Source organism: Nelumbo lutea, chromosome 4, assembly GCF_056320005.1.
Source record: "Nelumbo lutea isolate HS-2025 chromosome 4, American lotus-T2T, whole genome shotgun sequence".
Lineage (NCBI taxonomy): Eukaryota > Viridiplantae > Streptophyta > Magnoliopsida > Proteales > Nelumbonaceae > Nelumbo > Nelumbo lutea.
Window position 1 is genome coordinate 20160043 of NC_142687.1, and position 15233 is coordinate 20175275.

General features: G+C 36.9%; 1 protein-coding gene across 1 annotated transcript; it reads left to right on the forward strand.

Moving 5' to 3' along the window:
• The first annotated feature begins 1260 nt into the window (after positions 1-1260).
• On the forward strand, positions 1261-10434 carry MPPBETA (Insulinase (Peptidase family M16) protein). The gene is made up of 9 exons (XM_088983012.1): positions 1261-2491; positions 4779-4943; positions 5118-5255; positions 5360-5511; positions 5635-5743; positions 9059-9157; positions 9421-9486; positions 9880-9987; positions 10107-10434. The coding sequence occupies exons 1-9, from the start codon at positions 1829-1831 to the stop codon at positions 10191-10193; spliced, it is 1587 nt and encodes a 528-aa protein (XP_088839138.1). The 5' UTR covers positions 1261-1828; the 3' UTR covers positions 10194-10434.
• Positions 10435-15233: the final 4799 nt, after the last annotated feature.

Below are 15233 nucleotides of genomic sequence, written 5' to 3' on the forward strand. Positions count from 1 at the left end.
CCATTCAAACACATGACCTTCTCGTTTTTTCTAGAAAGCTAGACATGTGATATTTTTTGAGAAGTTGCTGCTAAAGCGCAAAACCCACTACAACCATTTTTAATCCATTCCTAAAGCATTCGGTTTTTTTGGTTCAAAATCGAACACAAAAAATGAAATTCTAAAATTCGAATTATCTATATGATAAACCGAACTGAAACTGAAATATTTGAAAACCGAACAAACCGAACCAAATTTTTTCGGTTAGAACCGAAATATTGTTTTGTTATTTAATTTGCGGTTAGTCTCAACGACACCCAGGACTCAAGACTCTGGACTCTGGACTTTTGGAGACAAAATATTGTCTGTTGTAAGCCTATAAGGCCTGTAATTGGCGGTGAAGACTGAAGAAGAAGAATAACGATGATTGACGACAGCACGACACGACAATCAACAATCAAGAGAACTTAGAGAAGATTGAGGAAGGAAGGCTGGAATAGTGCAATGGAACTAAGTTTGAGTCTGCGGCAGTCAGAAGTCTGCCTGAGTGCATAATGCCTAGAGCTACTGGGCTGCTGGGCTGGGACTTGGGAGGATTCTCGACTTTGGAGTCAGGTTTCTACCTCTCTGGTTTGCTCTTGGCCTCGGAGTCTGGAACTGGAAGTTTGGAAGTGGAAGTGCCATAGGGCGGAAAAGGGAAGACGAAGAGTTTTCTTTTTATTTTCCTATTTTGGACTTTTCGTGATCGTGTCTAATACGTAATAGTGTAATACCACAATACATTATTGCTTATTATGGTATGTTCTTAAGTTATGTATGAAATATAGATGTTCGGACTTTCATGTTCGATCTTCCATGTATAATATAATATAAAATCATAATATAAATATATTAAAAATATATAATTATAAAACTAAATCGGTTTTTTTGGTTAACCGATTTAGCAAATATGGTAACCAAAATATACAAAACCCGAAATATACAAAATCGAATAGATCGAACAGATTAAACCGAAACCAAAATTTTGGTTATAACTGAATTATGCTCACCCCTACTAAAAAATGCAGAAAATGCAATAGTGATTATCCATAGCCACTTCTGCCTACATTCTATCAATCTTACTTAATCATTAGCCCTCTATGTATCATAAGAAAAGAAAACTATCTATATTATAATAATTATTGAAAAACTATTTTTAAAATAAATATTTCTTAAAATTTTAATAAATATAAATTTAACATTATTGATTCGATTATGTGTCATTCACTACTTATATATTTATATCAATGCATTTTGTTAGAAGTAAGAACAAAGTACAAACCAGCGCGGCCTGGGTGCCTGCCTACATTTCAGGCCCGGGATTTGTATTGGGCCGGGCATGGGCCTAGGCTATTGCCCTTGTGGTTTTAAATCACGCTTATTACGTTGGGCAAGAATGTAGGTCCCAGCAGTTGATCAACCAATGATCAACCAATGTAGGTCCCATCACTTAATCCCCGGCCCGTGCGCTGGTCAGGCCCCTCAAACATCCAACTCTCAAAAATCGAAGTGTAATCGCCAGCCTAGTTGTAAATCGGGTGGCCCGTGCTTTTGTCAGCCTAGTTGACTTGAGCTTGACCCATTTTCTACCGTCCAGTTTACGGACCCGGGCGAAGTGTAATCGCCATACCAAAATCGAATTTCATCTGGTAGTTCGGGCCGATTTATTTACCCGTGTTCCGCAAACCGCTCCAAAGTCCAAACTCCTATTTTTCTGCTTCCCGTGTTGTTTGTCCCTCGAATCCTCCATCTTCTCTGTAAACTCTCCAAGTCCATTACCCTAACCCTAGAAACTTGAGAGGCCATAGCCATGGTGATTAGGCAGCTCTTAACCCTTGCGCGGAGATCCCATAAATCATCATCTTCCTCTACCCGCGCTCTCCTGCAATCCAGTCGATCTGCATCGACTTCTCCTGCCTTCGCAGATTTACCATCACCTCCAGCTCCGAATGTCATGGTCTACGATCGACTCGCAGAAGCAGTGAAAGCGAAGCTCAAGCGACTCGACAACTCCGATCCTAGGTTCATCCAGCACGCCTCCCCTCACCCAGTCCTCGTTGATCACACAAAAATCCTTTCAGCTCCTGAAACTCGCGTAACGACTCTGCCTAATGGACTCAGGATCGCGACTGAGTCGAACTTGGCGTCTCGCACTGCCACGGTTGGCGTGTGGATCGATGCTGGGAGCAGGTTCGAGACCGATGAGACGAACGGTACTGCACATTTTCTCGAGCACATGATATTTAAGGGTACGGAGAAGAGGTCAGTTAGGGTATTGGAAGAGGAGATCGAGAACATGGGAGGGCATTTGAATGCATATACCTCCAGGGAGCAGACGACGTATTACGCCAAGGTAATGGATAAAGATGTCCCGAAGGCACTCGATATCCTTGCTGATATATTGCAAAATTCCTGCTTTAGCGAGAATCGGATCAACCGTGAGCGAGACGTAATTCTGCGCGAGATGGAAGAGGTACGTGAATTATTCCTTGCTTGTTACTTTCTTCAGATGTGGATTTGGCTTTACTGCAATCAATTTGGCCTTGGGTCGTTTTTTTTAAGTATCTCTTTGGGTTCCGCCCCGAACTGTGCACGGGAATTGGATTATTTGTTGCTATCGTATGCCGTAATCCCATTGTTCATCGATGTCTCTTATTGCTTTATGTTTATTTTGTTTCCAAGGACTTTCATAAGGTTAATAACATAAAGGTAAATAAAGGCCATGGATGGAGCTACCAAGTGGTCTAGACAGCTTGGGAACAAAGGGAGAAGGCGAATGAGACAGTGAGACAATATTTGAAGGCACATGCAATAGCAACGGATATGACTTTGTTTAGATTGGAATGGCAAACGATGATTCTTTTATTATACTAGTCGTATGAGTTGGACAATTTTGATGACAGAATCCCAAATACCATCACTGTCCCCCCCCCCCCCCCCCCACCTCCCAAAAATAAAAAAAAAAGAAAAAGAAAAAATACCACACCCTCCTCCACCAGACACAAAAAGGTGGCTGGTTTATGTATGAACAATTCCATCCATAGCTCCCTACTATTGTGCCTGTAATCTGTTGCACATGTCCTGATTCATGAAGGTAATTTCTCCTTATTTTGGTGCAACAATTACCAATGTTTATCAGCAGCACAATGACTAATGTTGTTGGTAAAATTTCCCCCAATATATAAGTTACCATATTAGAGGCCGAGCTATATACTTTTCTTAAAATTAAGTTTATGATGACCAAGAGAAAAAAATTAAGCACATGGTGAATTTTTTATGTTTATTATTCCTTACAGGTGCAAATTGAAAAAGCCAATGCTTTGGCTCTGACTGCCCTCACTTCAGTTCTTTTATTTTTGTTGGTATACAAGCAAATATTAATAGTTGCCTGATGAACTGAGTGAGATAAATAATCTAATAACAAGCAAACAAAAATAGAAAATGCATTGTAGAAATGGGGGAACTGGCATAATACGGAAGATGTGTAAAAACAGTACCTGCAAAAGAGATGCAAATGTCAGCCACAATGATACTTTGTAGCCCAGTGCTTAAAAGAAAAGGATATTTCATTCCAGAGTTATCAATGCAGTGAAGTAATGACTAGTTGTTTTGGCCTCTCTACTAGTTGATTCAATGATTAGTCAATGCCTAGGTACTGACTAGTCAGCCAGAAAAAAAAGATACCTTTACTCTTTTAGATTTAAGATCTTGATGCTATTTTTTTGACTGGTGATATTGATATAATCCTATAAATAAGTTATTATAGATTGCAAATATGCAAAATAAAAGAATGCCACTAAACATTTAGTTTGCAGCCTGTGTTTCTAACATAGAAAAGTTAGACTTGATAGGCTTGGATAGGGAGTTACAGCCCTTGTTTTTGTTTTTGTTTTTTTTTTTCTTTTCCAAAAGACTGCAACCTTTGACTATTCGATGTACCTCTTGTGTCAACTCTGCACCAGCATAACACTGATTGGAAGAAAAGTTAATGCTTGAAGTAACAAAATGCATAATTGCATACAAAAAATTAAAGTTTGTGCTTATTATTTGAAATAGCCAGAGATAAACACAAGCAAATAAAGCTTTAAAACAATTCTGTGCTTGTGGTTGAGTAGATCTTGTCATCAATTGACTAGTTGACCTAATTGATGCTTAGTCATCCCAAGTGACTGCACTAATTAGTGATGCAGTTCATATGATCCTCAATTGACTAGTCGCCTGACTAGTTAATGGATAGTTGACCCTTTGATGACTCTGTTATTGATGAACATAACTTGCATGTAACATCCCCTTGTATGCATATATGACCTAGAAGTGCTTCTTCTTTCAAAAGTTAAAAACAACAACCCTAATGTAAAACTATATCTTTTTTTTCTTATGGCAACTGTAATGACTACTCAACCTTTTGATAACACTTGTATCCATAGAGCGCTTCTTTAAAAAGTACAAACAATAACCTAACATAAAAGTATACCTTTTTTAAGCCAAAAGTATATCTTTGACAATGCTTCTTTTTTTCTTGGTAATAACAATAGATAAAGACAGGCAATAGATAAATGTTGTTATAGTGCCCATATGATGTTACACATGGTATCCTTTTTTTATTTCTCTCGAGGAAGAGCATTACAGGGGAGTAACTGGTGCATGAAGACTATACTTCTGTTAAAATAAGTAATTTGTATGGTTGTTACCATTTTCCTTGTTCATGGTTCATAATATTGATGTATAATTATGATACTTTACATTTTTTTGTCATATAGGTGGAGGGGCAAGCTGAGGAAGTTATTTTTGACCATTTGCATGCAACTGCCTTCCAATATACTCCATTGGGTAGGACTATTTTGGGGCCTGCTCAGAATATTAAGACAATCACGAAAGCTCATCTTCAAAACTACATTTCAACCCATTATGCAGCTCCTAGAATGGTACTTAACTTGAGTGACAGAGGCCTTTCTATTTTTAATTAAAACAAAGATGGATCAATTAGTTAATGTGAAACCTTTATTCTATTTGATTTTAATTTTATTCACTATGATCATGATTCAGAGTTTTCTTCTTCATATTCTTCACAATTATTATTTTCTGGACATTCATTTCAGGTCATTTCTGCTGCTGGAGCTGTTAAGCATGAGGATATTGTTGAGCAAGTAAAGAAGCTCTTTACAAAGCTCTCTACTGATCCTACCACTGCTGCTCAGTTGGTTGCAAAGGAACCAGCAGCCTTTACTGGTTCTGAGGTATGGATGTTTGGTTTTGTTATGGCATATTTCTATATGTGCTTGAGATATATTTCTTCTTTTACTGTTCTTTTAACTCTTTACTATTGTTCCATAACAATCAGGTTCGGATAATTGATGATGATGTTCCTCTTGCACAATTTGCTGTTGCATTCAATGGAGCTTCGTGGACAGACCCAGATTCAATTGCTTTGATGGTCATGCAATCCATGCTAGGTTCGTGGAATAAAAATACAGGAGGGGGAAAGCACATGGGGTGAGTCTTTGATTATATTGTTTGATTCATTTATTCAGTTGATATTTGCAACTTGATCTCTTTTCTTAGTGATAGATCTTTTGCAAAATACATATAATGATTGCATTTTTAATCTATAAACAGTTCAGAACTTGCACAGAGGGTTGCTATAAATGAAGTAGCTGAGAGCATGATGGCTTTCAACACTAACTATAAGGACACAGGATTGTTTGGTGTTTATGCCATTGCCAAGGTATGATTGCTGAGAGTTTTCTATTAGGTTTTTTCAAATTCTGCTTTTGATATTTTAACTTTCGTTGGTCATTTTAGCTTCATGGCACTTTAGTAATTTGAACTTTTCTTAGTTCTTTTTTTTTCTTTCTTTCTTTAATTGGGATGGGCCTTTGGTTTCTTTGTATTTATATAAATTCATCCAAAGTATCAATCTTATTCTGTAATAACACTCGGTGTCTTACAATTTCTTCATTTTATCTTCATTCTCGATGTTGGTAATGGTCATGTTACCATTGTCCATATTCGTTCTCAATTTTCTTATCATTTACCATTGTTTGGGATGCCCAAAATTTGAGTTTGGTAGAAATAAGAATGTTGAAATGGATGGGTGGGAAAACTAGAAAGGGTATGATCGGAAATGAATTTTTTGAAGAAACTGATGAGAAACCATCTACAGACTAGAGCACTTGGGAGAAATAAGTGATATGTGAAAGGGCTAGAAGAGCTAGGGTCAGACCAAAAAAGTCATGGACTGAAGTAGTGATAAATGATCCAAGGGCCCATAATTTTAACAATGGTTGCTGTACTGAACAGAATGGAATGGCAGAACAGGATTCATGTGGCCAACTCCGTATAGTTGGCACATGACTTAAGATGAAGTTTTATCATTGGTTGGATCCTTTAACAAAATCCTTTTGGTGATTAATGATTAGTGTGGGTGAGCATGTTCTGGAGATTCTTTCATAAAAAACATGTTCTGGAGATTTACATAAAATTGACTCCCAGTTATCTGGGAAGATTTATTTATTTTCTTGTTTCTACCCAAGAGGAAGCAAATACTCAACTGAAAAGGGGTAACAAACTTTGAGGATGTGTTTGGATCAGGTTGAGAAGGAGCAATATATTTATATCTGTGTGTTTGTGGAAATAAATTTTTTAGGATTGCAAAAGTTTTTTAGGACAAAGGATTATATAAAAAAAAGTTTTTTAAGGAAAATGTTAGGATCTTCCCTCCATGACCCTTTCCTGCCACATGAAGGCATTATATGGTTGATCTAAACCATATGTCCAATAGGCGGTCCTTGTGATTTTGTGCGTTCAACCCAATTTCGCATGGACACAGACACAGGAGTTGGAATCTGATGTATGTCCAAGAGTCTGGCTTGGCAAGATGAGAAAATTTGAAATTGCAGTCACGCTTTATGGAAAAGTACATGCTATTAAAATATATATTTCTTGAATTCTAACATTATATACTTACACAAACTGTTGCCTCTGTCACTAAATAACGCTTGGCATGAAAAATGCCATTTAAATAGCTGTGTTTTTTGATAAATACATTTATATAGCTGGTTGTTTATGTCAAGCAAGCTAGGAGATAAGAATAAGATGATACATAGAAGTTCCCTCAAGTATCTATGGAGTGTGAGATTCTAATGTGTTTTCTAACATGGAACACCTTCAACCCCATATCAGATCTTTTTGTTGTTGTTTTTTTTTTCCTGACTCTATCCGTATTATATTGCAAAAGAAAGAAAGCCGAATACATCAACCCCATATCAGATGTAGGGGTGTCAATGGACCGGTTTTGGGTTGGAAAGACATTGAATTTGGACAGACTGGACGGACCAATATGACATACTGGTTGGACCTGGTCCGTCCATAATGAATTTATATTGGACTGAGCCAATATCTGGTCCATTGATAGAAGATAAAAACATAGGTGTCAATGGACCAGGTTTGAGTTGAAACCAATCTAAATTAACAGGAATTTGAACAGATTGGACAGTCTCTGGACCAGTCCAAAATGGTCCAAAATATTCATTGGACTGGATTGGACTGGACCGGATTGGACCAAATCCAGTCCAGCCTTGTATTATGTTTTTTCCCCAAATAACATTAGCTGTCCAAGGTTTAAATTTTTTAATTTCGATTTAAAGCTGCTCACATAAAACAATTTTTTTCTTGATTGATCATAGAAGGGATTATCTTGGACATTCGCTTGTAGGATGGCAACTTTTTCTTGGCGTAACCCATGCCAGACCAGACGCAACCTGACCTTTTGCATGTGTCTGGCTTGACCTAAACTCAGGTTAGGCCTGGGTTGAGGCCTTAGATAGCCTGAGTCCATTCCAGTCCAATGTGAGCCCAGCTAAACTTTTATATTAAATTTTAGCTCCTGTATATATGTACATTTTGTATTTATTCTATATATATCTCTCTATATTATTTATACTCTATATACATTTTAAAGCATATTTACAATGTTTATATGATTAAACTGGGTCAGCACTCTTTCATGAACATGTAAAAATGCAGTTATGCACATAGATTATGCATATGCAATGGTATTTGTATATATTTCCTTTGTTCTACTAAATTTTGCTACATTATAAGATAGGCCAGCCTGAGTAAAAAGACTTCCTTGGTCCTAAGTTACACCACCTCTCTTCAAGTTGGGATAGATTATTCGTGCTAATGAGCTTGTGGTTCAGTCTTATGTGAATATGTAGAGAATACCTCACTTATATGTATTGTTTTTGATACATTGTTTGTGCCATCCTGCTTCAAGGGCTGTACATGATAATTTTTGTGGTTAGCCCCTTAATACATAACCTTTTCTGAAAAAAAAAGAAGGATTATAGTATAAAGCTGAAGTGAAATAAAATAAGATAAAAGTGCAAAACAGAAGTTATATACCCCACCAACCTGCTTAGGCCTGACCAAGCCTGCAAGAAGATGTGCAAGCCCTAGTTAAACTCAAGTTGTGTTGGCAAACTCAGGCTTCACCTTGGGTTAGACTGGTTGTTAGGGTTGGGCCCAGGTTGCTCAAAATCTAATCCAATTTGATCAAGTTTAACCCCTAGGCCTAATCTTCTTTGCTGATCTTTCTTTGTGAGTTTGGGAGATGAGGCATATGTTGAGTCCTTTTAAGCCCCAAACCTGTTGCTATGTGTAACTGGATTGCTTAGTCAGTTCTCTAAATGGCTCAACCAATAAAAGCTGCTCCTGGATTCCACAGCTATTGGGCTGCACTCTTTGGTTCTGATCTGTAGCAGTGTAGAATTCACTCATTCAGGTAGTAGGCTACTAGCAGAATTAATTATCAATTCCATGTTGTTGAAGGTGTAGTTTAGGAGAGCGGTGTCATACTTAATTGAATTCTTATATTTTAAGCTGGGTACTCCACTTGTTTTGTTATCTCTGTATCTCAGCCATGTGTTTGTTTTCTGGGCAAATCATACCATCAATGATCAAGCCTAGTTCAATTGCATTCATCTTTCTTGATTGCATGTGCTGTCATTTATCCTAATTGTACGTTCAATTGAAACAGCCGGATTGCTTGGATGATCTAGCGTATGCAATTATGTATGAGATAAGCAAGCTCTCTTACCGAGTCTCAGAAGCTGATGTTACTCGTGCTCGTAATCAGGTAGTTTTCTGTGTTTCTCATTGTGTGTGTGTGTGTAAATAGCTGGTGGAAATATCTGAGATGTTTTTGTTAGACATCCTTGCATCTTCTACAGTGTTTCTGGTGTGAAATGTTGCCTTTCTGATCATTTCAATTCTTGTAACACTGATCAGAGCAGAGTAGGAATTCTTCATTACATACTGAAAAGAGACCAAACCTTTGTCTTTTGTCAAGTTTTCCCATAATTGTCTAATTTGGCCATTGACCTAAATGCTGTTTTACAGTTAAAATCTTCTCTGCTCCTTCACATTGATGGAACCAGTCCTGTTGCTGAAGATATTGGGCGTCAGGTATGAATCCTTTTTTGATATGTCTGATATATATGATGCATCATGGGTCATCGGAAGGAGAAAAAAAGAAAAGCTTTATGGGTCCCGCTCAGACTGTTGGGAAATATCTGATATATAGCCACCTTTTGAATGATTATTGCCATTGATTATCAAAGGAGTTCAAATATTATTATTGGCTGTTAGGAGGTAAAATGTTTGCCCGGTTTTATGCTTAATGCTCATCTCTTTCAATGTTCGGTATGGTTGCCTGCATTTGGAAGATTTGATTAGCCCCGCTGGGAGCTGGAGCAGGGTAACTTTGCATGGAAGAAATACACATATACGTATTCATAAAAAAACATAAATTTATGTTCTATCGTCTCCTTTATAATTTTATTGTACCTGTGCTTGCAGCTTCTTACCTATGGCCGAAGAATCCCTTTTGCCGAACTGTTTGCAAGGATTGATGCTGTGGATGCAAGCACCGTAAAGCGTGTTGCAAACCGTTTTATATTTGACAAGGCAAGGACTGTTGTGTTATATGCTAATAATATATAGATGAGATGAGGGAATATGGCCATTAAAAATTTAAAATAATGTGCCTTGACGGTCTTTTTTGTTTTTTGTTTATTTTTTTGCAGGACATTGCAATTGCAGCGATGGGTCCCGTTCAAGGTTTACCAGACTACAATTGGTTCAGGCGCAGGACCTACTGGAACCGTTACTAGGTTAAATTTTTGGTTTTTTGGTCATTATTTATCCTGTTTTTCCTCATTTCAAAAATGTCTCATAATACCAAGCTCCGGTTGCTTTACCACATATTTCCTTGAGAGCCTTCATGGCTGGAATTTTTTTGGTATTGATTCTGGGCTCTTGTTTCTGTAACATCTTCCAATTTGGTCAAATGAATAATTGTTCAGATCTTAAAGAAACACAAACTGTGCGTTGGAAGGCACAGAAACCCTTTCATTATGGCGCCTGTTTTTTTGGTGCAAGAAAGTAAAGCTGAGTCATTAAGAGATATGTAATGTAATGTAAGACCAGAGGCATGCTCTCTAGCAGGCTACCCGATTTGCTTCTCCGGGGATGGGAGAACCGAATGGCCTGAAAAGTGAAAACCAGATGCTAGCACTAGTAGTCAGCATCGACAGGGCCAACCTTTCATTCTGGCGTGTCAGGTGTTTATATTTGGTTACCAACTTTGTGCAAGCAATAACTTGCCACTTTAAGTGGGAATGGCTTCTGAGATATTGATCATTTTTAAAGCAACACTTAGTTGATAGAGATGGTTCAACCGCACAACCAACCTGCTTGCGGTGTGGGTGTCTTTTGTTTTAGTAGTGCCCAGCAAGCTTACATTGGTGGGTCTCATGGCAATTTTTACTTGATCTGCTTTTCGTGTGCTGGCTGCATATCCCATTGTGATCTATCTAAAACCTACCCAGCAATGAGTGGGGAAAGCTTGGCCAAAATGTTCTTGCAACTATAAACTATTCAATCAATGGCTGTTCTTTGTTTTATTTAATTCTTGGCACAAGAATCGCCAACCAAGGCCGGGTTATTGGCACAAACCAAATGTTCACAGCATCAGTATTGAAACTTTGGAAATTGATGTGTATTGTGATATGCCATGGATAGGCATGTATATGGTGAAAAGGTACAAACGTGGTTGGATACATCAGAGGAAATTCAACAAAAGAAGAAGATAATGTTCTAGGTCTAAGGTTGAAATAACTATGGTATAAATTACGGGTGACACCATCCAACTTGGGTGGCTTTGGGTTGGGCTTTTGTAAACATTTGAATGGCCCAGGCCCAAAGGCTTTTAGGCTAAAGCATTATAAAATGTTAACTCAGGTCAAACCAAGTTGCATCTTTAGTATAATTACATAAAGAAAATGCATACCTACGGTTTTTATGAAAAAATAATCACAATCTATATAATGGGATATGCATGCAGATATCACACAATTATATTGATAATGTATCTGTCAAGCAAGGTGTCAACCCGTTGGTTGGTAAGGTCTTTTGCTGGTCGTAGCAGAGACTTAGGACTAAATCCTGCCTGCACCTGGGTGGGGGATGGGTTACCCCACCAACCGTTGTCTAGCCCTTCAAAAAAAAAAATAAAAAAAGATAATACATCTATCAATAATCAATAGAATTTTACAAATTACCACATGCATGAAGTCATTAATATGCTATTATTTACTTTAATCATTAGTTAATAATTGTGGGAATATATAATTAATCCAAAAAATATGTTAGATTCATGAGAATATAAATCTCAAGCATAAATCATATGCAACTAAAATATTTTATGATGAAATCACTTATTTTCTATTTTATTAATTTTACTTTGCATATTAACAAATAACTCAATTTAAATTCTTTAATATTTTGTAAATATTATTAATTTTTAAGTAATAATTATGTTGTTATTTATCATAAATTAACATAATAATTAAAATTTATAGAAATATATAATCTTAATTTAAAAAATACCAAATCCATTAGAATTTCTAAGATACAAATCATATTGAAATACATAAATTTTAATTAAGAAAATAGTTAACCTCTTTTTAATATTGTTATTTCCATAAATTACGGAAAAATATATCCTATATCAGCATTGTTTTCTAAGTCATTCATAGTTTCACACTATCTTGGCATAAAGATTGCAAAGAGAGTGGAAGACAAGTTTCTGTCTGTTTTCAAACTGCATCAATTTAGTTCAAATGATATGGCATTAAACAAAACCAAAAAAACAAACCGAGTATTCATGTAGCCAACCCCATATGGTTGGGATAAATGCATGCATGATGATGATGACCAATTTTAATTCAAATCGTTAAAATGCAAAACAAACTCCAACTAGTTTAATTCAATTCTGTAGTTCCTGAATAATGATCCCATGAATGGTTAGATATGCCCGTGAGGTCGGTGTAAGGAGCACTTGTGAAGAGCAGATCCGGTCTCCTCTATACTTGTATTTTTTCACTCGTGGGAATGTATTTCTAATGCATGACTACAAATGCTGTTGGAAGGTGTTAGGACTAATCATGAGAAGAGGAAATGCAGATTTGGTTTAAAAACATGAATTAGCGCTAAAGTGAGACATATTTAACATTGTTAAGTAATTCCTTACTAAGTATACCACATGTGACATGTCTGATGTGATTGATTGACAATTCTTTAAATTTGTGCACCATTTGTAGAGCTTTCAGCTCATTGGAATGTTGTTGGCTCAATATCAATAGGAGTGACAACGAGTCGAGCTTTTCACGAGCTGTTTGATCTCAGTTCGACTTAGTTTCAATCGAGTTTGAGCCCAATTCAGTGGTTCGATTATTAAACGAGCCGAGCTCGAGCCTATTAGAGCTTGGCTTGTGAGACTTGCGAGCCGGCTCGAATATATATATATATATATATAATAAAATTATAGAAAATAATATATATAATAAAAATATTATAATTATTAATTATTATAATTCTTAAATTTTTAAATATAAAATAAAAGTTTTTTATATATAATTTTTATTTTTATAAAATATTTTAATAATAAAATTATTTTATAAAATATAAACACAGGCCGAGCTCGAGCTTATGAACTTTTGACTCAACCCGAGCTTGATCTCAAGGTTTTGGATCGAACCGAGCTCAAGCCTTGTAGAAAAGTCTTGAGTCAAGCTTGAACTTGGTACTATTTGGCTTAGCTTGGTTCGAATCCACCCCTAAATATCAAATATTCATTATCCAAGTTGCCCCAGAATGGTGGATCACCAATCCTTGGATATCTTTAGGTTGCATTTGGAAGTGATCTAAAACGTCAATGATGTAAAAATTTATGTCAGTTCGGTTTTGTTGGCATTTAGATGGAGTGTAAATCAAGATCGATGTAAAACTCCACTCCCAGTTCAGATTTATCGGTGTTTGGATGGGAGTGGAGTTTTACATCCTAAATCAATGTAAAACCTCATCTAAATTAAAGTTTTACATCTATTATGACTGTACATACTACATGGATAAAATTGATGTAAAATGCCACATTTTTTGAATCTCAACGCTCAGAACTTTTTTACGGTTTGGTGTGAAACTCTATCCATAGATTTTTACATCAATGATGTTTTACACCACTTCCACACACAGCCTTAGTTGTAGGAACATAGGTTGTCACCAAATCACTGGCTGGATTGGTAGAATCTCCCTTCCCTCCCGCAATATTATTCTTTTTTTGGCTAGGTTATTAGCTCTCCGTGGATGCACAGTCCCCATTTGTCCAACACGTTCAACCAAGGTTCAAAATTTTGATACAATGTTATTAGCTTTCTCAAACACTAAATAATCAAGGATAATTGATTAGCTTTCCCTGGATGGACAGTCCCCATTCGTATTCTATTGTTATTAGCTTTCTCAAACACTAAATAAGAGGTGTTTCAGAATTTCATCACTTTCAAGGATAATCAAGCCTAAAATTAAAACTGAGCCCCTGAAACATTTTTAAAAAGAAGAGAAAAGCTAAAAAAAAAAGAAGTTTTAAATCATTTTTTTTTGGAACCATCCAGTCATTCCCCCAACCCAGGTGTATGCAGGATTGGATCCCAAGTCTCCGCTACAACTGGTAAGAGACCTTACCAACCAGCTGGTTGCATCTTGCAATTTACAAAGCATCCTAGTTGGTATGTATGGCCATGTCAATTGGACTGGATTTGGTCCAATCTGATCCAGTCCAATGTGAGCCTATTACAAATGGACCAGGTCCAATCCAATCCAATGAATATTTTGGACCATTTTGGGCTGGTCCAGTTCAATGTCTGGACCGTTCAATCTGTTCAAAATCATTATTAACTTAGATTGGTTTCAACCCAAACCCGGTCCATTGACACCTATATACTTATCTTATATCAGTGGATCGGATATTGGCTTAATCCAACCGAATTCAATATAAATTTATTTACGGATGGACCAGGTCCAGTCCAATCTAATAAATAGTTTGGACCCGATTGGTCCAATCCAGTATGTCTTGTTAGTCCGTCCAATCCGTGGGGTCCAATCCAAAACCGGTCCATTGACACCCTTATCTATCGGGCGTGTCAATACTTTAAGCCATGCGTTCAACTCTTACACGTTCTTAGTTCACGTCTGCAGCCATTTGGTAGTGTTCCCAGTCATCCAGGGGCATCACTTCTCCGACGATTTGGCACTCTTCAATTCCCGGTCAAACATGGTCGGTCCCGTGGAAGTGAATCCAGAAGCTGCTTTGACGGCCTCCGTATTCCTGCCCTGACCATGTCTCTTCTCTTGAATCCGACAAAGAACACAAAATCTCCATGGAATAGAAGAGAAACAGAACCTTTTCTCTGAATTCAACTCCTAAACTCTAGTATCACCCAACAAAGAAAGAATAGGAATAGATAAAACTCACCCATTTTCAAGCAACCATTTTTGGATACTTCCAATCTGTAAGTGTGAAGAAATAACCCGCTTTGCCTTTCTCTGCAATACACAGTAAAATTAAACTAGTCTCTTTAATGGAATCCATGAAAATTGGATAGAAAGAAGAGAGAGAGATAATTATGTGAAATCGACCCAGTTGTACAAACCAACAGACTAATAGAGTTTTGTTCTTGAAACAATTAATGGGTCACTAGCTCGCTGGTTTCGGAAGATGAAAACGTGTTCGTTGCTACAAAGAAACTCGGAAGAGAACTTAAAAGAGGAGAATAACTTAAAAGGAGTGTGCTTCCATAACCCAACACGGAAAAGGT